Raw genomic sequence first — 24,517 nt, forward strand, 5'->3', positions numbered from 1 at the left:
GAGTTCCTTCTGTCACTGGCCTCTTCAGTTTGCCACAGTCAAAGGGTATTTGGCGGCCCTGTCTGTGTTCAAGAGATCCCCAGACCAATGTTCTTTTTTCACCATTCTGGTCATGTCCCAGTTCCTGAAGTGCCTCCTCAACAAGTTTCCACCAACCCCATTTGTTGTCCCTGATTGGGATCTTGATCTGGTTTTGGCCTATTTGATTGCGGCTCCGTTTGATCCTATGCATTCATGTTCTTTACAGCTGTTGTCCCTTAAGACAGCGATCACATCTGCCAGGAGGATTAGCGAACTGCAAGCCTTGTGCTGCAAACCTTCTTTTCTGAAGCTCTTTTGTGAGAAAGTCTGGTTTACAGTCGGGCCCGGATTCCTTCCTAAGGTGGTTTCAGAATTTCATCTGTCCCAGTCGATTGATTTGCCCGTCTTCTATCCTCCTCCGCATCCCTCGAAGGAGGAAGAGCGGTTCCGCTGCATTGATCCAAAGAGAGCATTGAGCTTCTATGTCGCTCCTACGTCTGAGTATACAAAATCAGACCAGTTGTTTGTTGCCCATGCCTTGTCTAGAAAAGGCCTTGCCATCACTAAACAAACTGTCAGTGTATTATCTTGTACATATCCGAATGTTACCAATTGGCGGGCAAGAAGCTTCCAGCGGGCATCAGGGTGCACTCAACCAGAGGAGTATCAGCCTCAACGGCCCTCCAGAGAGGGATATTTGCTGGGCGGCCACTTGGTCATCCTTGCATACCTTCACCAAGCACAATGCCTTCAACGTTGCACAGGGAGCTTCTGCTAGGTTTGGTAGGGCAGTTCTACAGAATCTACGGATTTAAATCATGTTTCCCTCCTCCGTTATCCTAACTGCTCGGGGAGTCTATCATAATGATGATGAATCTGTGGGAGAAAAGCAATCCATTGAAGGAAAAATTAACTTAACGTAATGTTCTTTCTATGGATTCTTCTCCTGCAGTTTTCTCAACAACCATCTCCCGCTCAAAGTTCAGTGGGTTGTCGCTTCTGTCCAAACAAGAAGCCATCTGGTGATGGCTCTGGGATGACAGTTTGTGTTTTTGTTTAAAAAAATAAATAAAAGTTTTTCTTTATACATTGTTGTGGGTTCACCATGTTTGGGTGTGACCTTGTTAATGTTTTAATGGCTGGTTAGCATCCTCCTGTGGTTTTTCTTCTGCAGCGTTCAATCGCAAGGGGAAAAATGTACAGGAACTGAAGCATGGGGCGTAGTGACATGGTATATATACACAACGCCTGATGTCCCGTCCGGAACTGATGATCGAGAGCCAGACAAGACGGATCGACAGCTGAGTTGAGGTCCACTACGCCCCCTATTGAAACTTTTCTGAACTGCGAAGGTGAGGAGATGATATCCATCATGAGGAATCTGTGGGAGAAGAACCCATAGAAAGAACATTACGGTAAGGTAATTTCTCCAGCTTAACTAACTCCATCATTAACTAGAGCCGTTAATCCTAGGATCGAAAAGACTTTTAAGCCTGCTCCTTCAGATCCCCTCCAACAGTAGGGGAAAACTTAAACCAGATTCTTTGGTTGTAACAATCACAAGAAAGAGGACCGGTACCAGCTAGCATCCGCAGAGGCACCCCCTGAGAAACAGTTTAAAAACCGATGTACATTATGCAGAAAAGTGGCTACATCAGCAGTGTACCAGACACGCATTGTGAATAATACCTCTTTATTGGCACACTATAATTGCCACCTATGGGACACTGTACAACAACAATAACTTGATACAGTTCCAGATCCCTTAAAATCAGAGATGTTAAAATCAGTGTCTAAGGGCAAACAAGTTGCCAACTGCATTCTCTAAAACAACCTAGATGCAGCAGACAATGCTGGCTGCGTTATTGCAGAAGGTACACTTTTAAAACGTCTTTCTTGGCTATGCCAATCAGGGTTCAAGGTAGACACACACGCGACCATGCTAAATATTCCCATTGAGCCCAGTGTTCTTTTCAGTAAAGCCACTGATGATGCACTCAAGAGTGCAAAGGAAGAGCACGAGACCCTAAAAACTTTAGGTTAAATAACTAACTAACCCTATTTACAATAAGGGGTGTTTAACACACGCTGCTCATTTTGCGCACAGTGTTTCACACGCCCACAGGGTTACAATCAAGGACAGTCCTCTTCTTGGGTCAACCCTCAAAGCCAATCAACCCCTTACCAGTCAAACTTTAAAAGGGGCTCGAGGTAGAGCCACCATTGCTAGAGTCGCCTTCCCCTCTAAGCTTTGGCATTCCAGTCCAGGTTCCCTCCCATGCTTCTCCAGTAGCAGGTCCTATTTGCATGGCAACACTGGACATGAAAGATGCATGCTTTCATCTTTCAATGTCAACAGCGCACTGAAAGTACCTTCGCTTCCAACTAGGAAATCTCTCTGCTTTTCTCTCCCTTTTTAAAACAAACTATTAGAGTGCCATCTACGTTAAGCGGCTCACCGCTGTCTGAAAATAAGTGGGGCTTTACTTAAGACTTGTCTAATATTCTTTTAAGGGAGTGTATATCTTTTAGTGACCGTGTTTTTGAATTGCTTACTATTAGTGCCTGTGTGTTTTTCTAGATGTGGTTTTAAATAAATAATTATATCTCTTTTACACCAAGCCCTGGTCAGCGTTTACTTGTTCTACTGTGTTCTCTTGACCTATTGTGAATACTATGTATACTGCCTAACTCTTCTTGAAGGAAGTCTGACTGCTCAGCCACAGCTACCAAGTGAATCTGTGTGGGACACACTGCTACCAAGTGGGTTTACTGCCAAACACCTGTAGTCTTAAATCTTTTGCAGTGGTCCCAGAGGGAACTGCACAGGTTTCTGCCTAACAATGTGCAAGCCAGGCTCCTCAACATGCCCTTTGATGGTGAACATCTTTTTGGCAGCAAGGCTGACGAGAGCCTTGAGAGGTTGCAGACCTCCAAAGCTGCAGCGAAGTCGTTGGGCGCTGCAGTCCGCCAACTTCCGCCTTTTCGTCCTAGGGGACAGCAGTGGAGGGGAGGTTCCTTTCGTTATTACTCACCCTTTAGTAAAGCGAGAGGAGCTGCAAGTCAAAGGGGCAACCATAGGAGTGCTCGAGGTGGAAAACAAGGTACTCGCGGGGCCAAGGCCACGCTAGCAGTTGCCTCGTTGCCCTCCGGCAACGCCGCAGCCGCTTCTGCTCAGTCATGAGGCCCATGCTTCGCCGGTTGGGGGAAGGCTGGCGCAGCATCTTATAGAATGGCGTGCCATTACTTGAGATGTGTGGGTTCTAGAGATCATAACCCAAGGCTACTGTCTTCCTTTCCGGCAGAGGCCTCACGACAATCCACCAGGGAATCTCTTTGAAGAGTCCGGATCCGCTCCTTGCGCAGGAAATACAATCTCTGCTGGAGAAAGGCGCCATAGAACTGGTGCCTGTAGCGGAGAGGAACAAGGGCTAGTATTCCCCTTATTTTTTTGTTTTGAAGAAAGACGAGGGATTGAGACCCATCATGGACTTGCACGTTTTGAACAAACTCCTCAGGAAGGACAAGTTCAAGATGGTTACTCTTTCTCAAGTCCTCCAGGCCCTTAAACTTCAGGACTGGTTGGTGTCTCTCAACCTCAAGGACGCTTATTTTCATGTGCCGATCCATCCAAAGCACAAGTACCACCTGAGGTTCGCGGTTGGCGACTTGCACTTTCAGTTTCGGGTCCTGCCATTCGGCTTGACCTCCGCCCCGAGGGTCTTCACCAAGCTCATGGTAGTGGTGGCAGCGCATCTCAGGAAAGGGAGGATTCACGTCTACCCCTACCTGGACGATTGGTTGATCAGGGCGCGGTCTCCCCTGCAAGTCCTGGATCATCTGTCCGTCACCTGCCACTCCCTCCACAAGCTGGGCTTCTCCCTCAACTTAAAGAAGTCCCACTTGACGCCAACTCAGAGGCTCCACTACATCGGAGCAGTGCTCGACACGTCCCTGGGGCAGTGTTTTCCTCCCCAGTTGAGGGCCCATGACATTCAGCAGATGGTGCTAAAGTTTCAACATGCCTAGAGTCTCCCTGCGTTCGAGTTCTTGAGATTGCTTGGCCTCCTGGCATAAAGCATTCTTCTGGTGCCAGAGGCCAGGTTGCGGAAGAGATCTTTGCAATGGCCACTCAAGCTCCAGTGGTCTCAGTCCTCCGCAGGATGTCGGACCCCGTTCAGGTGCCGCCCTCGGTCGCCCAGGACCTTCTGTGGTGGGCCGTCGAAGGCAATCTGATTAAGGGGGCTCCATTTTGGCTACCCGGCTGGAGGTGATGATCGTGACGGACGCATCCCTCATGGGATGGGAAGCTCATGCCAACGAGTTGACAGTCAGCGGTCGTTGGTCTCTGTCCGAGTCCAAACTCCATATCAATCTGTTGGAGCTTGGGGCCGTCAGGCTTGCCCTGAAGGCTTTTCTGCCGACTGTGCGAGGAAAGACTGTCCTGATCCTGACGGACAACAGTGGCCATACACTACCTCAACAAAAAGGGGGGGGGGGCAGGGTCACTTCCTCTGTGCAGGGAGGCGATGCAGCTCTGGTTCTGGGCAATCCAGCAGGAAGTTTCGATCTCGGCAGTTCATCTGGCCGGAGACGAAAACGAGAAGGCGGACTCTCTGAGCAGGCAGATCGCGATCTCTCACGAGTGGGAGTTGGCTCAGGAGATTCTCCTGGAGATCTTCGCCCTTTGGGGGACGCCTCAAGTGGATCTCTTTGCCTCCAGTGTCAACCGGAAGTGCGAAAGGTTCTTCTTGCGGGAATTTCCTCCAGGAGGAGCCTTAGGAGACGCGTTTGTGGTGGAGTGGTCCTTCCCACTGCTGTACGCGTTTCCTCCAGTCCCCGTCATCCCGCAAGTGCTGCAGAGGTTACGGAGGTTCGGTTCCCGGATGATCCTCATTGCTCCGGCATGGCCCGGAGTACATGGTACCCAGACCTTCTCGACTTGTCCATATGCCCTCCACGTCGTCTTCCCTACCGAGACGATCTGCTCTCACTGGAGGGGGGGGGGGTCAGGTTCTCCATCCAGAGGTCAGATCCCTCAGCCTTCACGCTTGGTTTCTGAAAGGTTGAGGTATAAGGATTGGGACTTCCCCGAGGACGTGATGGAGGTGTTGCTTTCGGATAGAAGGCCCGCAACAAAGTCCCTGTACCGTTGCAGGAAGTTCTGCGACTGGTGCAAGGTTCAGAATGTGGACCCTTTTTCATGTGACATTCCTGTCGTTCTGTCTTTTTTGCTTTCTCTGGCCCACAAGGGCCTACAAGTGGGTACCATTAAAGGTTACCTGGCGGCGTTGTCTATATTTAAGCGCTCGTCTGAGGAGTGTTATTATTTTAAAATCCCTTTGATTTCTCAGTTTCTGAAATGGCTCACTAATGTGTTCCCTACGTCACCTTTCCAGGTGCCCGGTTGGGATCTGAACCTTATTCTCAAGTTTCTAATGGGTGCTCCCTTTGAGCCTTTGCATTCTTATCCTTTGAGACTGTTAACACTTAAAACTGTGTTTTTAGTTGTGGTCACTTCCGCTCGCAGAGTGAGTGAGTTACAGGCACTTTCAGTTAAGCCACCCTTCACTGTGTTTCATAAGGACAGGGTTGTCCTTGGAGTTCGTCCTTCTTTTCTTCCGAAGGTGGTGTCAGAATTTCATTTAAGCCAGAAGGTTATTCTTCTGGCATTTTATCCTCCTCCACATCCTGGTAAGGAAGAGGAGAGGCTCCATAGGCTGGATCCTAGGAGAAGATTCTACATTTTACTCATGTCCCAGGTCAGAGTGGACGATCAACTCTTTATTGGTTACGCTGGAAGGGCGTTTGGGACAAGCTGTTACTAAGCAGGCTTTCTCGATGGATCATCTTGGCAATTTCGGAATGTTACCGCTTGGCGGGTAAGGACCCTCCGGTAGGCTTACGGGCCCATTCTACCAGGGGTATGGCTGCCTCTACTGCTCTGCATAGGGGTGTTCCCATTCATAACATCTGTGATGCAGCCACTGGGGCTTCGGACCATACTTTTGTACGTCACTCCTCCCTCGATTCTATCTGGGGGTAGGATCTGGTCTTTGGGAAGGCAGTCCTTAACTCTGCAATTTCATTGGGCAGTCTAAAATTGTATAGTCTAAATTATTTTCCCACCTGCTTTGGGAGTCTGTCATGGATATGGAATACGTCGGAGGACCCAATCCCCTTGAAGAACAAGTTACTCTTACCTGGTAACGTTCTTTCGATGGGATGGTCCGACGACGTATTCCATATCGCTCCCTCCCTGCCTACCCCGCTACAGAATTTCTTATGCGATTGCAGCTTACGTTTCCGCAAGGCTTTCTGTGGTCATACTGGCAGAAGATTGGTGCCACACGTTCTGGGAAAAAACTACAAATGAGGCTACGGGCGTCGTGCGTCCTACTTAGAACATCTGGTGACGTCGGCCGTCGGAGGAGGTCCTCGAGGACGGCGTATCGATGTTATCGACGCAGGACGCAGATGCCGAAAGATTTTCGAAGCAGCACAGCTGTGGTGATTACTGTCATAGATATGGAATACGTCGTCGGACCATCCCATCGAATGAACGTTACCAGTTAAGAGAGTAACTTGTTCTTCTCCAGCATGGGTCTGGCATGGATTCATATGTGAACCATCCCTCCTGCCCCTCTGTGGCTCTTCTTGGTCATACTGCCACTTTACGTGCTACCAAATCTGAAGATGGCTTCCTGAGGAGGGGCTTACGGAGAGGGCAGTCATTGGCTGGGGGTATTTGGACCCAGAGCTCAGCGATTGGTTTAAAGAAGAGACAGTTTGTAAGTGAAAGTGAAACTGTTTTTTCTTTTACCAAGGATTCCCGGCCTGATGACAGGGAATATTCATGAGCATGTGAATCCATGCCAGACCCATGCTGGAGAACAGTTAAAGGTAAGTAACTTGTTGCTTCGATTTATAATTATATTCCTTTGTTTTATAGTTCTTTATAACTAATGGTTGGCATTTATATTTAAATTAATAACAAACCTAATTAGTCGACCACAGGTTTTAGGGTTACTGGTACATTTAAATAAGACCATGGACATCAGGGCTATTGTTACAGTGCTATGATGACTGAAGCCATTAAAACTGCTGGCATGATGGATGACTCCATTGTAAGGTTTTGGTCCGGGAAGCATCTGGTTACTTGGATTTTTGAATAATATTGGATTCTGGATGGGGTATGGATTAGTGGAAAGTTAGTTAATCCAGGATGGAAAGAAGGCAGCCTGTAATGCCATGCTGAATCAGGCTTTCAAAAGGGTTCTCATCATGTGATCAGTGCAGCCGCTGTACAGGAAAGAGAATACTGACAACTGAGGAAAGTAATGACAAACTTAATAGGAATTGCCTCTGAGGTGACTGTTAACCTTTTCCTAGGACAAGAAGCCCATCCAAGGCCATAAGTGAGTTCATTCTTTGTTAATAAGAAAACTACTTATGAACCTTTTCCTAAAAATTGTGTTTTTGTGGGGCATAGGTAAAGTTGTGTAATAAACTATCTGTTCCTACTGAAAATCCATTGTGTGGACCCCAATTTGTCCTGATGTTCAGATCAAACTCTCCTGTTTTCAGGGTCACTACACACTTTCTTGACTCCAATTTACAGTGAGAGAATATTCTTGACTCTTTGTTGAAGGCTCGCCTCTCTCTTATCCCAACACAAGCAAGTCTTTTATTTTTCCAATTTGGGTTTGTCAGACCCAGGTGTAATCCAGACAATCATTCCCCAACATCCTGTCTGTTGCTCTCCCTCTTGGTTTCTCTTGGGTCTTTTAATCCAGATTAATTAAGTGTTTAGTCTCACGAGCTCTTGTGCTCTGGCCCCATTGGTATATCCCTTTACCTCTTAACAATCCTTCCAGCCTTGGATCCTCTCTGCTTGACCAATAGCGATATTCTAAATTGGACATCTTTCCACTTCCACCACTTTTCTCTGACTTCCTCCTTCAACTCCTCTTTCCTGGTCTTGCCATCCTCCACCTTCATACATCCTTTTCTATGCTCGCTTTCTCCACACACCTGCGTCTTCTTCATCAATATCAAAACTCCATCATCCTGGCTTGGTCCTTGCACTCTTTTTATATCCATGCTCCATGTGTAATGGGGACCATGAGGCTTAGTTCAGACACAAGAGCTTGGTTATGGGTCTTGATTGAATGGCATTCCCCTGTCCCTCACCGAACACGTTTGTCCACGTTTTGATGGCCTACTGGTCTGAGGGTCGAGATTTGATAGGAGGGAGCTGGGGTGAGCACCATTTTGGAATCGGGCAGCCCTGAACTTCCCTATGGCTGGCATCTGGGGATTCTCTCTCCTCAAATTGTTGCCTGTGCTTGTTTGCAACTTCTGTTAGTTACAGCTTATTTTTATTTGTATTTTATTTATAACGCGCAAGCCATCAGGCCGGGAGGCATCAAGGCGCAATTTGTACAAAGTTACAGAAATGCATATATACAGACATGAAAATTACATTACATTAACAGACATATTAACAGGGTTTCCATCTACATATATTAGTGGTTTCAGTGCCGCTAAGGCTTAACAGTGGATATACCCATAGGGTGTACCGTAATAAATAGTAGCGGAGGTCATCGGGTCAGGGTGTGTAAGACCAGGGCGCTGCGAAACTACTATGATCTTGATTTTGCCCACTTTACAGGCTATGCTCCCCTGCATAAAGTTTGTTATTAGAACATGCTGATCATAACGGGCAACCTTTGATATCTGTATACAGATTTCTACTACTGTTTGGGAGGGATTACTGGCTTGAGCGATTGGAAAGGAGAAAATGCCCTGGTGGACCTCTTCATAACCTTGCTGTGGTCTGCATTACAGAGCAGGTGGCATCCTCCAGCACCAAGTGCCCTCCCACCCCACTTCCCAACATCCCCATATATCAGTCAATTTTTACAAAAAAAACAAATATGCAACAAAAGAACCTAAATCTAGAGGAAATTGCCTGATTGCATAGAAAGAAAACAAGAAAGTCCCTAGTGCCAGATTTCTTGCAATGGGAATGTAGTTCTACCATTCTGTGTGCAGAATGCTTGGAAACCAGAGCCCCTTCTTGGTTGTGTTGGGTGGTATATGTTGAAATATTCAAATCGTGTCAATTTTCAATGTAGCCTCTTTTTGTAATACTTTTATGTTCTGTCATGTTTTATTTAGGAAACCTGCAATTGAGATGTTTTAATTAAGTTAATATTTGTCCTGGTTTTTGTTTTGAAATAGAATCTACTCTTCAATCCCAGCAAGCCTTTCTCCAGGGGTGCCGGCAGTCAAAATGCAGATGTGGATTTAATGATTGATTGCTTGGTCTCATGCTTTCGAATAAACCCTCAGAACAATCAGCACTTTAAGGTAACCTCACTAATGTTTAAGTATTATGTTGGGAAGCAAATTAGACTATTTACCCTTACTCATGCTTGTCATCGTTCAACTTAATCACATAAAAACTCTGTTTACGGATTGAGGGCGAAGGGCCTTAAAAATTTAATTTGGATTTCAAAAAGTGTTTTCCACTATATTTTCTTTGTGCCTTGTAAGATTGAACCCCTGTCTGTCTCCTTAGCTCTTTCTTGAAGTGTTTCATCTGTGCATATGGCCTCTGTTCCTTTTTCTGGTTACTGAGATGAATGAATGGATGGGCGGTGCGAGACAGAGCATTCTATCCTACTCCTTTGGCTTGTGCTCCTTTTACATTTTTGAAATGTCCTTGCTTGCCCAATTTCTCCCTGATTACGCATCTGATGTCTCATCAGGGATGCAAATGATTGCGCTCCCTGGAGGACTTTTAAGTCCCTTGGTGTCAGACACAAAGGCACCCATTTGTCCATTACTGGCTCCACTGGGCAGTGTGAGACTTTCTGTGATATTCCTGTTGTCTTTTGGGACGACCAGACTGGGTACACCATGTAAATTCAGTACTTAGTCCCAACAACCAAACACTGTTACTGTGAGAGTGAGAAAAGGATTGGAGTATATGGCGATCGCTACTGCCTGCTAGATCAAGTCTACATTTGCCAAAACTCGACCTGCATCATTTGTTACTGGCGTCAGGGATTTCAGGCAGGATACACCTGAGAGTGAGCCATGAGGTTGCAGCTCCCCTTTGGTTGGGTGGTTCCCAAAACTGTGATAAAAAGCAGCCCTTTGTCTTGGAAGCAGTTGCACCTACCTGTCTCCTCTCCTATATAAATCAATTGTCTTCCATCTTATGATGTTGATTCTGGGGATTTTCTCTGAAGGACAGAAGACTCCCAACCAAAGAGTAATCGTGACCAGCTCTCCTGGTCCCTGTTCTCTTCAATTATCTGTTTCAATGGCTCTCATCTGTCTGATATCTGTGGCCACAGGGAACTTGAAATGACGATCCTTACCTTTAACCTTGTGGGCTAGGCCAAATTGAAAGCAATCATGCAATTGCCATCATCACAAAAAGGCCTTTTGGCCTAGTCACGAACAGGATGGTGCATCCGCAACTGACGGACCCTGAGGCCAGTGCTTGCTACCCAAGTGAAGAACTAAGCTACAATCCTAAATGAATTGTAACTATATAGTCCATCTCATACCTGAACTGCTTCTGCTGGAGGGCATGTGAGTATCTTGGCATCTTTTTTTCACCTCTGGTGAAGCAGACCAGTGCACTGTACCCCAGCTTCAGCAGTTCTTATGAACATCAGCATAACCAGTAGCTCTTCTTGACTGCAGTGGCAGGGCGATGCAGGGAGGTTGAAAATCAGATGACTGGAGACCAATGAAAAGTACTCTACTGATAGTTATTAACACAAGAGGAGGATTAGGTTTGACTGAACCAAACGCTGGTGGGCGTTGGGAATTGTAAAGCAGTCAATCCTCCAACCAGACCCTTCACCTTCTCTAGGAATGTGGTCCTCGGTGTCTCATCACTCCACCCACCACATCCACCCTCTCCCTTTTGAACAAGGGAACCACCCAGGTTGATCCCTCAGTCACTCAGTATATGGTATTCTAGTGTCCTAGACACTTTGTTCTTTACCATTTCCTGGCTGGCGTAGGGCCATCTGCCTCTCATTGGTGCTCCCGGATTCAACTGCCAGGCACCACCACCCAGATCTTAGCTTGTCAGGAGTCAGACGCAGCATACACCATTGGACTCCACAATATTTTAGCTTTTCTCCTCCTACATTGTCTCTAAATACAGCCTTTACTACTTAGGCTGCTGTAGATGTCGCACTCCCACCCCCTATATGCTGGCGTCTGACTTAACTTTGGCCCCTGCTGCAGCCTATCTCCACTAGCTTTAGACTACTCTTTTAGCCAGTTTTGAAGGATCCTATATTCTTTCCCTTTCTCCTTGGACATAATCCTACTCTTTCCTCCGTGGGATTCTTTCTTCCCTCCTTCACTTGTTTGCACTTCTTCTCCCCTTCTCTCCCCACACATTTGTCCTTTTCTTCCCATGTTCATGTGCTGCACCCCTGAGCGCCTCACCATTTTTGCTCTTCTTTTGCCTCCTCTTCTACCAACATATCGTTTTTTTTCACCATATTTATTTCTCCTGTTTTGTTGCACCTTTTCCACTCCTCTCTTGCTACTTGTTCTTTCTCCTCAGTTCCCCTCTTTTCAATGTTCATCTCCTGTGCTCCTTCATTATCTACACATTCGATTTCTGCTCCTTACCCTCTCACTACACTTACTCTCCAACATTCTGTTCACTCACAAAAGTCACCTTAATCACTTTTTTTGTAATCCATAATGGTGTTTGGCTGGTTGTTATATGCATGGCAGAAGTCTGTGGGCTATGAGTGATTGGTGCAGACTCACATTTCTACAGGTGAGTTATCTTGTGTGGCAGATTACACCTCTGCTCTATGCCACAAGATAATATTGGCAGGCTACCATTTAGGATTTACCTGGCATTTCTCTTGCAGCCCCCTGGCTCTCTGACCACTTCACTGGTAGTTTACTGTCCTGATGTATGATGTATTGATTTTTGTAAGTGGCTGTAGGGTTCCGCTTTAGGAAATGGATAGGGTTTGCAGCAATATCCATGAGGGGAACACCTGTGAAATTAATTCTGTCACTAAATACTTGATGAAGTTACTATGCAGTCTGTAGAGCCCTGCAATGGTGCGTCCACAAAGCCTGAATTCGCCAGACCTGGGGTTTCAGATTCCTGGTTATGTGTTGGACCACAATGGGGGTCCAGAGTTTTGGCCAGCGACCTTACATAGTGAACATGGTGGGGCTCTTAAAATACTAGAGGCTACAATGGTATGATAATCCTTTATATACCACCTCCATAGCCATCACGAAGCGGGTGAAGGTACCCGGCCCGCATTATCGTCCAGTCTCTATTCCCTAGTTCCCTGCATTTAACAGTGGCACACTTTGAGGCCATCAGGTGGTGCACAGTGGAAGGCTGCCTAATCTGCAAGCTCCCGGACCAGGGGTCTTAAAAGGTTGCTGAGCCCCCCCTTTTAATCCTCCCGATCCTTCTAACGAAATGTGGCCCCTATCCCCAGGGAGAAGCGTTGGAGAAGAGGTGGCCCAAGATGGGGTTTTTCTGAGGCTATGGTTCCTGAGGTAGCTGTGTGCGAAGCTGGCCCGGCTGCTCGCTCAGATCAGGGCGGGGACGAAGCTCCAGTGGGATTGACGAGATGCCATGGCTCTGCGGACCGATCCACCAGGGTTGGTGGGTGCGAGGGACCTCCCACAGCCCAACGGTGCAGTGGGCTGCAGTGGGCTGCAGCGGGAGACAGCCTGCATCCACCGGCCCCTATGTATGCATGATGTTGATGATGATGAGTGAGGACTGACGACCATGAAGCGGAGTGCCTAGCCCATTAGTTTCCGGGGTGAGTCGAGAACGAGGAGGCTGCCGGAGACGCTGCCATCCATACGCCGTGAGGTGATGTCAGCGGGGGTTGCCGGGTGGCGACAACCAATTGAGGAGTGAGCCACAATGAGGGGGAGTTAGACCCGTCGGGGGTGCTCTGATGCTGGCGATCCGTGGCGCAAAAGAGCGTGGAGGCCAGAGCCTCCCCCAGCCCCTGTAATTGTGATATGGCAGGCGGTCTCTGTCTTGCTGCCTGGTTGGTGGAGAGGTTATATGAACATTGTCAATGGAGACAAGGGACTAGTGGCATGGCCTGGTTTCAGGCAGCGGTGGAGGGTCCCCACCTGGATCCTATTTGATACTCTGGCAAAAGTAGGGCGGCCATATCAAGACCAGATTGAACAAAGCGGAATTGCATGTTGGGAATTGTAGTTCCAGAAGCACATGGCATTGGCAAGTTCAAGAGACCCAGAGGCCTTGCACATTGGGATTGAAGCTCTCCAACAGCACGGAGCAACAGTGTTGACAAGCAGAAAATAACCAAGAAGTACTGCATGCTGACAGTTGTCCTAACACTTCAGGAACATTGTGCAGTGGCCATGGAAAAGAGCAGGGAGGCGACCTGAGATGGGGACTGCCCCAGGTGGGTTAGTGTGGACTCGAGTGGGGTTAGCTGAGTTGGTTCTCGGGTCTGCATCTTGCCAGCAATATCCCCAGGGCAGCTCTGGGAGTTGACAACGGCAGAGGAAGGGGGCGCGCCAGGATGAGACTATCTGCAAACCCAGACTAACTGCAAGGCCTGCAGGAATAACGCAATGGTACTGGAACACTTGGGTAGGAAGAGACAGGAAGGGGCAATATAAAGAGGTGGTCCAAGAACGATTTAGGTGGAGGTGGGGCAAGTGGTGTGGTCACAGCGTTTTGGGGTGGACTGCTGCCATTAGTGCTATTGTGAGCTGCAATGAAGGCATAAGCTGTGCCCCGGACAAGTGGGAGGAGGCGTCTTGGAGGTACCCACCTGGGCCTTACCAGGCTCTAACTGACAGTCACAGACTGAGACCGCATCACCCTGTGGGGAGCTCGCTAAGGTGGAAGATCCATTAGGAGGCCCTGCAAGGGGGAGCCCCCAACCAGTGGACATACAGGACGTGATTGGGTGGGGACTTGAAATGGGATAGAGGCCTGGGGGCTCCTCGCAGAGGCAGGTTACAGTTCGAGGACCCACAAGTGCAGGATGACGCATCCCCCCACCACCCCCCCCATGACCGCCTGCAGTTCCTATGGAAAAACAACAAACTCACAGGGGAGGAGGGAACATCGCTGCCTGCGCTGGGTGGCCGGAGGGATCTGTAAGCCCTGAGAGACGCACCCGATCGTAAGATCCTGGGGTGGTGATCGCTTGCGAGGACAGGGGCGTACTAGGCCGCTCCCAAGCTATTGAGCCAGGGTGAAGAAGCTTCGGTGCCCACTCTTGGGCTCTCGAAAATCACGGGGCGAACCGACGCAAATGAACTGGAGAACAGCCCTACAAAAATTCCAGTATAGGCCCCCTTGTCAAGTGCGCACCTGGAAGAGCCCACCCTGGTAGGAATGATGGGGGACGATAGTGTCACCCCAAAAAGACCTAGCCGTGTTGATGGAGGAAATAAGGGGTATGAGCACAATGCTGGGCCAGAGGCTGGAAAAGATGGACCAGAGAATGGACTCCATTGATGAAAGGGTTCAAGTTTTGGAGAGCAATCCAACCGCTGAACACAATGGAGATGCAAATCGATATGAGACTATCCGGACTGGAAAGGAGGGAGTCTGAAGTCAGGCTAAAAATGGATCACTTTGAGAATAGAAAACGAAGAAACAACCTTTTGCTTTTTCATGGAGAGAGGGAGAGGGAGGTTGTTGAGACTTCTGTTCGGCTCAGATGTAATCGATTAACCCACGATCGATCGGGCACACCGAGCAGGGGGAGTACCAGGGGTCCGAGGACAGTGCTGGCGATGTTCATCTTTTCCAAAAAATAGTGGAAGATACTGGAGAGGGCAAGGAAAGTGGGGGCCACTGGACTATGGCCCTGACAAAATAACTATAAATCAAGACTTGGACACCTTCACATTGTCCAGGAGGAAACGATGTAGACCCTTTACGAAATGACTCAACAAAAAGGGAGTGAGATATCATTGGGGCTTCCCTTTTTCAATCTCATTTGAGCACAAGGGTTATTCTTATAAATTAGTTACAGGAGACGACATCCAAAGAGTCGCCACTGAAATTATGGGAGACCCCCTGAATTCCCCCGAGGACTCGGGACCTGCGAAAGAAGGGTCAAGCAGCCGTGACTTGCTGGTGGACAGGCAAAAGATCCCCAGAATGCAGAAGCTTAAACTTAATACCCCTCCGGGAGGGAAAAGGAGCCGCTGAATGTGGTGCACTGTGGTTCACAGAAGTACAACTCAGCAGAGAGTGCTCGCTAGAGGTCTGAGGGGGCTGTTTATAATATGTCACTTTCACTCTGAAAGGGCGGCACTGAGGCGAATGGAGGGCGAACATTGGGGAGAGGGGACTGAGTACTAGGCTACAAGGTAGAGGGGCGGCTCAGGGAACAGAGTTTTGAGGGGCTGGTCCTACGATTGGGAGTGCCACTGGTGTTTTGATCCCATCTTAGATGAGGAATCTGGGTGGGGTTGGGTGCCAGGGACGGGGCGAGGGGCAGGAGGGGCGGGGGGAGGGGAAGTTGGTATTGATTGAAAAAATCTTTCCCTGAAACATGAAAAACAAAGGTTTTTATGGGTACTGCAGTTTCTGATCTAAAGGGCATGTCGAAGGAAATGTCTCTGGGGCGCGGGGAGATGTGCAATACTAAGGCCTTAATTAACCAGGCAAGAGTTTGATGGTTCTTAGTGAATTTAAGAGGGCAAGACCAGACTGGCTCTGTCTCCAGGAAACACACTGGCAGAGGGTGTGATGGTTGAGCTAAAACATGGCGCTGGTGCGCAGTGCATTCTGGGGACACTCAGAGCCATAATGGATATTTATCCATGCCTCAGTGGAAAGCTGCACTTGCTTTGCGAAACATGTTTTCAACGTTATTCGCTGATGGGCTTGGAATGCAGGCCTTCCCAGCCAATGACACGGCACTGGGAAAGCTAAGATCCGCAGGTGCCGGCTGGTACCTGATAGCGAAGTTTGTTTTGGTTTGCTATGCCTGTGCCAAGGTTTTGAGACGAGTTATGGAATTGTTTTCCGGGGCGTTTAGGAGAGAGAAGCGCTTTGCTCCTTGAGGTTACTGTCGGTTGACCCAGCTGGCAACCAACGGTCACCCATCAAGCGCATTGCCAGAAGGTTCTAGAAGTTGCCACCCCTTGTTGAGGAGGGCATATATGCGGAAACCCTCAACGGTCAGACGGGCTAAGCACAAAGACCTCAGTCGGAGGGGGGACGCTTCGGTCCGACACTACTGTGGGCTGTTGTGCTCTCGGCCTGGCTGTTAACGGGGTCTTTCAGCCGCTTCTGGCGAGATGAAGTTTCATTAAGTTACGCCCACGGTGATGTATTCTTTCTTTGACTTCTCTATGTGTTCTGTGATCTATGTCCATGTTGGTTGTATGAGTTATTTCTATGTACCTGTAAGCTTTGAATAAATAGCCGTAAAGAGCTGATTATCTTCTAAAGTGTGCGTGGCTGTGAATTATTGTGTCTGTTTTGGGTTGAAGTATTTGCTCTATAATTGCATTGGTTATTTATGGTAGTTCCGTGCACTTTTCAGAGGAGAGCAATACAGAGGGGCAGGGTACCCCGATTAAAATCCAGGGAGGTGGAGGAAGTGTTCATGGCTTCTGATGTGAGCAAAAGAAGGGGGGGGGGTGAAGGTCCTGGTTTCAACATGCTTGGGTTTTCTTGTGGAAATGGTCCTGGCAGACCCAAATGGGCTATATGTATTAAGGGACAAATACATGGTGCCAGATTCACCCTGGGTTCCATCTATGCCCCTAATACGGGTCAGTGGGAATTTTGGGAGAATGTGAGAGATAGACAAGTTCTTTGTGGAGGGTCAATTAGTGGTTGGAGGAGACTTCAATTGTAGGAGAATGGGGAAGGTTCTGGCAGTGGGTAAAGTGCGGGTGAGTCAGCCCGATTTAGATGTGTGAATGAGGTCCTGGGTTTGGTGGGCTCCCTTTCACCCCCAAAAGGGCACTGGGAGTGAATTGGCTAAATACTGCAGTAATCTCTATAGATCGGAATGGAATGGGAGGGAGGAGTGGTCCAGGTAGTTTCTTGGAGGGGCTTCCCCATGCCATAGTGGAGACTCTCGAGCGCCCTAGAACAGTAGAGGACGTACTGCAGGCTATACAGAATATGAAGTCTGGGACGGCTCCAGTAGAGGACGGGTTCTCAATGAAGTTTTATAAACTTTCAGGTCGGTGCTGGCCCCCATACTTAGTAAGACTATTTAATCCATGTTTGATGGGAGAGGCCCTTCCTTCCACACTGTTGTTGGCAACAATAGTATCCATCCCAAAGAAAGGAAAAGACCCCTGTAAATGTTCCTCATACAGACCCATCTCCCTCCTAAACAATGACGTGCAGATCCTGGGAATGAGACTGTATGTAGGACTGCCAATGTTGGTGCACAGCTATCAAGTGGGCTTTTCCAGGGGAGGCAAGAATCGGACGACATACAAAAAACCATGGATCTGATCCACTGTGCCCAAGCGAGGAACATAGATTATGCCTATCTGGTGTCTCTGGACTCAGAGAAAGCCTTCGACAGAGTGGAAGGGCCCTTTATGATGAAGGTGCATACAAAAATGGGGTTTGGCATGAACTTCTTGAGGTGAGTAGCAGAACTTTATAATGGTTACAGGGATAGAGTTTGCATACATGGGGGACTCTCCGAGGTGATCAGGCTAACCAGGGGTACGATGCAGGGGTGTCCTCTCGCTCCACTACTTTGCCTTAACGATGGAACCATTGGCGATTGCAATTGGAGAAAACAGACAAATCAGAGTTATATCTGGTGGAGAGAGAGCTTGCATTCAATCGCTCTTTCCTAATATTCGATTATATTATAAAACAGCCCAAATTGTGGATGATGCTTGAGCCCCTGAGGAACGACATGAGGACTTGGTGGACCTATTTGGAGGACTTTATGGCCCACCCATTGAAGGTGAGGAACTATCTTTGGGCCCCGCTCAAATCCATTCTTGTGCGACTCAGGACTCACCTCACCCTGGGGGTGTTCTGGTCTGTCTGGCACGACAGTGGGGTTAACCAGATGTTTTTTTCGTCATGGCCCTCCACATTGTCTTTGGTGTGGGAGGCCCCCATTTCGGTCTCGTGCTTCAGGGGCGGACTTGCTGGCAGAGTTGGTCTGACTTGGGCCTGGAGAGGGCGTGTCAATTATTTAAAGATGTTTTTTAGTTCTGGAATCCATCCAGGAGGTTTTGGGGAGGGACTCTGTCTCAGTGTTTGAATATATCCGTGTCAAGGGCATACTGACCGACCCGAAAAGGGTTGGGTCGGTGGCAAGAGAGCTTACCACTGTGGAGAAGGTTATTGTCTAATCATCCATGAGGAAAGGTATTTTGTCTAATGGGGAGGCAAACTGTTCAGATGGTACTTGGTGGGACAGGATATCTTGGAGGAGTGGGTGAGAATTTATAAAGTAACCTTCCATCTTTTCACCTCCACGATGGAGCATAACTTTAAAATGTTGATGGGTTGGCGTAGGGATCCCTTGAGGTTATCCAGGATATTTTCAAGGGCCTATCCTCTGTGCCCTAGGGGAAGCGGCCAACTGGGGTCTTTGGCTCACAGGTGGTGGAGGTGCCCCAAGGTACGTGTGTTGGGTGGAAGTGTTTAGCTGGATGAAGTTGGTCACCGTGGTTGTTAGGCATGTTCCCGCTGCAGGCTCTTTTGGGGGTGGGGGTGTCCCAGCTAAATATAGAGAGGAATATAGGCTCCCCAGGATGTGGGAAGCAATGCTTGGACGGGGCGGCTGGCCATAGCCCAGGGATGGAAAAATGAAACCCTCCTGTCAAAGGTGGTCTGGGAGCTGTCACACTCGTGCTCTTGTCTCACCTGTTTGTCCTTTGAAGTCTTCTTTCTTGGATTCGAAGGACTCTTTTCTCCTGGTCGTTCGAGACTTGTACAGGAACGGACGAGTCTTCTCCGTCGCCAGTATGCAGGTGTATGGATGCAGTTCGGATTCCGCGCTTGGGAAGATGGTAAGGTTTGAAACGTTGAGTTCCTGAAGGGATTTCGTGGGTATCGGGTAAGTGTCCAGAAAGAAAAAAATGTGAGGAGCGGTACAGACTGAATACCAGAAAGTAAAGGAACGGTACCGCTGGAACCAAGGGAGAAAGATGTGGATAAGGAAGGAAAACAAGGTAACGGCTTGCCAGTCCAACAACACGGAAAGTTAGTGTTGAGATGCGCAAAGCCGCAGGGGCATGTCTGTTTTCTAGAAAGTGGCAGACATGGCTGGAGCACTAGACCGTGGCTTGCCTAGCAGCGTCGGCCATGTTCGTAGTATATTGGACATGATACTACGGTGCTCAATAGACCACATATTCCAGAAAGGCCGGAAACAGTGATTCATGACGGGGCGCAGAAAGTGCATGACATGATAGTAATTGAGAAATTAACGGTGGTTGTGAATGAGGAGTTTGGAACATTTAATGAGGATTGGAGTGTGCTGCTACATAAGTGGGAGCTAGGAGACATGGACCCATTGAGCTCTACAGACATGTGAATTAGTGGTGGAGTTAGGACGAGCTTCAGAGGGAGCCGGAATATTGAAGCCAGAGTGTGACTATGGAGCTCCTGCGACATAGGAGAAAGGGTATCTTGTGGTCAACCAGAGAAATAGTGGCAAGACGAAAAATAATCAGCAAAGATAGGAACATCTGTAGATTTTGTAACAACAAAGAACCAGAAACTTTGCGGCACCTGATTATAGACTGCCCCAAACTCAACGGTCATTGACACAGGTTCCTGACCAAACATTTTGAACAATTTAGAATGACTACACTAGATACGATATGTCAACTTATATTCTCCTCCAAGTACACCACAGTTCAAATTGCTACAATTAATTTTATACAATCATCATTAGACCAAGATGATTTAGTAGACATTTGAATGTATGAAGATAATGTGATTTACAACTATGATGAAAAATCAAGATGTAACTAATATGTGGAAAGAAATTATTTAAATAATTCTGTAAGATGGCACATATGCATGAACATCTGAAAGAATTAAGTTGTTTCTGTGAGGAATACTTTGTAGTGTTTGCACCAACTCTGAAACTGTTAGAGTGGAGACATTAACAAGACCGGTACAAATGATAGACCTAGGAAATATGTTGACTTAATCAAATGTTAACTGTAAAAAGCCACCAACTTATCTGAACTACTTTGAACTTGTACGAATAATAGTATTTTAGTTTATTTTCTGCTTAAATTGATATAATCTTTTAAATTGTGATTTTTTTTTTTGTATCTAAATCAGTTTAATGTGTTTTGTCATTTGTTTCTATCTAATGTTATATTAAAAAGTTGATTAAAATCGGCTATCTCAATAAAAAAATAAAAAAAAGCGTATCTGCATCAGTTAACCATTTTATAGAGAAAGGTTTGAGTTGAGGGGGGAGGAGGCAAGGTTTTATTGACCTACGGGACGATAGGATCACTGTTGGTGAACAAGCAAAGTTTGTAATTTTTTCAAGCTTATAATGGGGGAGAGGGAGGATGGACGAGGGTGGAGGACCAAGATTGAATGTCAAGATTCTGTACTATGCTAAAGGTAATGTTAACTGTCTTTCTCCTTTACTAATATTAATACAAATTAAGTTTTTAAACAGTGTCGAACTTCACAGATGTCCTTGCTTGAAGAGATTCTCCAGATACTCTGGAAATACAGCGGATATTTACTGCCATTGTTCTCTCATTTTGTTCAGACCCGAGCACTGACTGACACTGAAACTAATGAAGATTCATGGCTGCAAGGCTCACTAAGCTGGCCTGCTTTCAGAAAGCCACTAGATCAGACCCAAGACAAGTCATATATTTAATATTGTGGTGTCTACTTAACATTAGTGTGCTTGCTCAACCAATCACAAGCCTGTTCATCTAACCCACACTTTCTTATGAGATGCCGAATCCGGGTTGTGCGAGTACAAGTATTTTTTTTCCACTTTGTACTTAAGCTTTTCAGCAAACATCTGATGTTAATCAAAAAATACTCCCAACAAAGAAAACACATTAAACCCGTTCCCTCCCCCTGTCCCCAGCCCCTCGTCCCCGACCCCCTTGTGATGCTGGAAATGAATCAGAGGGACAGGGCCTCCGTATCCTTGTGCTTTACTGCTTTTTATCGTGTGTTCTGTCGTGTTTTCCGCGCAGCAGTTCATGTGGGATTCCTGGCGGTGCAGCTCTCTTTTGGATTGGTGAACGGACCCGTGGGAGACCCTTATGGCACCCATGGGTGGGGGTACAACCCTGTGCCCCTAGTGTGTTTTTGGGCACCTGTGGGTGGCCCACAGAGCAGGGTATGGGCTGGTGGCAGCTCCATGCTGAATGTGACCGGTGCGCGGCATATCCTCCATTTTGGGATACCCCAACCCTGCCATTGGGATCAGTTGATTCCTGATGGAAAACAAGATGGCCCTGGTGGCCTCTTGCTTTCTATTACCCATTACCTTGTTTTCCCAAAGTCCTGGGAAGCCCTGACTCTGTCCCTTCCCCCTGACTGACTATTGGGTGGAAATGCCATATATGGTGGTGTTGTGATGGCCCGGCCAGACTAGCTGGAGCCTTCCCGGTGGTTTATGTTGTGGGTACCTCCTGTGGGTGGGACCTGGGTGAATAGAGTGTGTGACGAATATGCATTCTGTGTTGTGGGTGTCTAGTATCTGGTGGTTGACACAATGACTGAGACAACCCTGCCCGAAACCGGTATGAATGCAGCTTGGAGTGTTGAATGGCTCGGTACTTGTCCCAATACACATAACTTGTGAGTGTCTGGAGAGAAGTGAATGGCCTGAATACCTTGTGTGCCTGATTTCATGCCTGCCTGCATGAATGCCCGTAGTCGTGATTGGATGCTTGAGTGTAACCCAGCAGAACGAATGGGAGATCAACAGTATATCTGGGGATCTCTCACTGCTAGGAATCGTGTTCAGAAGCTGAAGTCCACTACGACGAGTAACTGGAGTAACTGACGCTTGACCTTGAAACCCCTGCTGGACGAGGAAGAGTGCTGTGGCTCTCCCTAGCAATCTGAAGGCTGCTGTGTTTCCAAGCACTGACCCAGAGAGGACCTGGTAAGGCGCCCTCTTCCCGAGCTACGAGGGACCATCGTGCACAGCTGATCTTTGCCAACGCTCCTTGGTAGACAGACCTTCGACAGGCTGCCGACCCGATACGGGGACTGCTGCGGAACTCCAAGGAGAAGCACCCGGACTGTTGTCTGCCACTGTCGACGACCGCCGTCGCCGACCGGAGCCGCCGTGCTCCTGTTTGCCTAAGAACTTTAATTGATCATCGGGCGCTCTTGTCTGCATCGTCATCCCCTTGTCTCCCGCTGGAGAAAGCCTGACCGTTGACGCGCCGAGGAGCATCCACCGGTGGGTTTCCCGCCACCTAAAGACCGCAGAGACGCCAACGACTCGACACTCTTGCTGGGCCACAGTTCTTCATCATCTCTTTGCGGTCCAGAACTATCGTCACCGAGGTGCCCCTCACTCCTCTTCCTTGCAGGACGCCAACACTCTGTCGTCGACGAGCACCACTAGGAACGAAGCTGCCACTTCCCTGCCGTAGTTCAGGACTTAGCTTCCACAAAAACATTTTCGAAGGGAGTCAGAGGACGGGATAGGGTCGCCACCCAATCGCCTGAGTGAGAATACCCTTGAGCCGCAGGTAGTCAAAGATGGAGATCGTTTTTTCGGGCAACGCTTCCGACAACTTAGCAAACTCAATAAATCCACCTTGATGAAATAGTTATGCAGCCCTCTCCACCCCCTGGTCTGACCACGATTGCGTCTCCCGAAACCCCCTGGTCCCTAAGTTAAGTGTGGGACCCCAAAGGGAAGAAAGGGGGGAAGGCCAAGAAGAAAGGAGTTTATTGTCCCTATTCGGCTTCAGGGCTTCACAGTCAGCATTTAACAGTACAATAGTCCATTCCTGTAAGAAAGAAGACATGTTATCATTGGCTATAGCCGCCAGTTTCTCGTATGTAAAAATTGCCAGAAGTTTATTAAACCACTCTGCCTTTGTAGGGGCATGGGGACTTTGCCATTTCTGGGCCAGGGCCATTCTCCCAGCTCTTAACATAGCCCCCTCCACCTTAGAGAAAGGCAACGCCTCGTTCTCGGGCATGGGAGTGCCCAGAAGGACCTCCATGGGGTGAAGGGAGGGGCTTGTTCCCATGATGCCCTTAATCCAGCTAAGCAGCTCCGCCCAGTAGACCTGAATGACAGGACATTCCCACCACATGTGGAACTATGTACCACGGAGAGAACACACCCTGGGACACATTGGGGACACATTAGAAAACATTTTGGATAAGGTGACAGGGGGCCGGTGCCAAGAATGAAGAATCTTGAAGTTATGCTCCATAGCTGCAGTATACAACCCCCCCCCAAACGTTGCCCTAAAAACCGCCTCCCATGCGTGATCATCAAGGACCACGTCCAGCCTCTCCTCCCATGCTCGCTTAAACGATTGCCTACCCTCTAAGTTAGCTGCAACCAGCACATTATAAATCTTGGAAAGAGATCCCTTCCTGGACTTAGCTTCCACAAAAACATTTTCGAAGGGAGTCAGAGGACGGGATAGGGCCGCCACCCAATCGCCTGAGTGAGAATACCCTTGAGCCGCAGGTAGTCAAAGATGGAGATCGTTTTTTCGGGCAACGCTTCCGACAACTTAGCAAACTCAATAAATCCACCTTGATGAAATAGTTATGCAGCCCTCTCCACCCCCTGGTCTGACCACGATTGCGTCTCCCGAAACCCCCTGGTCCCTAAGTTAAGTGTGGGACCCCAAAGGGAAGAAAGGGGGGAAGGCCAAGAAGAAAGGAGTTTATTGTCCCTATTCGGCTTCCATGTCGCACAGAGAACCGACAGGATTGGATGGGATTTAGCCTGCACTGGTAGGGAGCGTGGTGGGGGCCCAGAGTAAGTCCCTGACTTTGTACGGGTGGACCTGAACGTCCTCAACATAGGCCCAGTACATCCTAAGATCATCCCTAAGATGTTCCAGCATCACCCGCAGCTGGGCTGCCTTGAAATACAGTTTAAAATCAGGTAGGCCAAACCCCCCCGAAGGACTTTGGAAGGCTCAAGGTGTCGTATTTCACTCCAGCCCCCTTGCCACTCAAGACAAAACGGAGAAGGATTCAAAAAAGGAGTCGGGAACAATACAAGGAAGGGACGAAAAGAGATAAAGAAGCCTGGGGAGTATGTTCATTTTCACTGAGACCATACACCCAAACCAGGAAAGGGTGAGAGGAGCCCATTTAACCAAGTCGTTAAAAATCTTGGCTTGCAGAGGAAGGAAATTTAACTCATAGACTTTACCGAAGTCCCTAGGGATATTGGTACCTAGATATCTAGTACTGTCACTCTACTCTCATCCCCAGAACTCTGTTCTACCACTG

At 48.1% G+C, this 24,517-nt stretch overlaps 1 protein-coding gene across 9 annotated transcripts in view; it reads left to right on the plus strand.

Moving 5' to 3' along the window:
* The window catches only part of NF1 (neurofibromin 1), a 3,279,657-nt gene that overhangs the window by 530,185 nt on the left and 2,724,955 nt on the right, over nucleotides 1–24,517 (plus strand). For all 9 annotated transcript variants that reach the window (XM_069614617.1, XM_069614618.1, XM_069614621.1 and 6 more), the window contains exon 10: nucleotides 9,268–9,396. In XM_069614617.1, the coding sequence (XP_069470718.1) occupies nucleotides 9,268–9,396 (129 nt within the window). The remainder of the gene's footprint in view (nucleotides 1–9,267; nucleotides 9,397–24,517) is intronic.

Source organism: Ambystoma mexicanum, chromosome 9, assembly GCF_040938575.1.
Source record: "Ambystoma mexicanum isolate Mex_15411 chromosome 9, UKY_AmexF1_1, whole genome shotgun sequence".
Lineage (NCBI taxonomy): Eukaryota > Metazoa > Chordata > Amphibia > Caudata > Ambystomatidae > Ambystoma > Ambystoma mexicanum.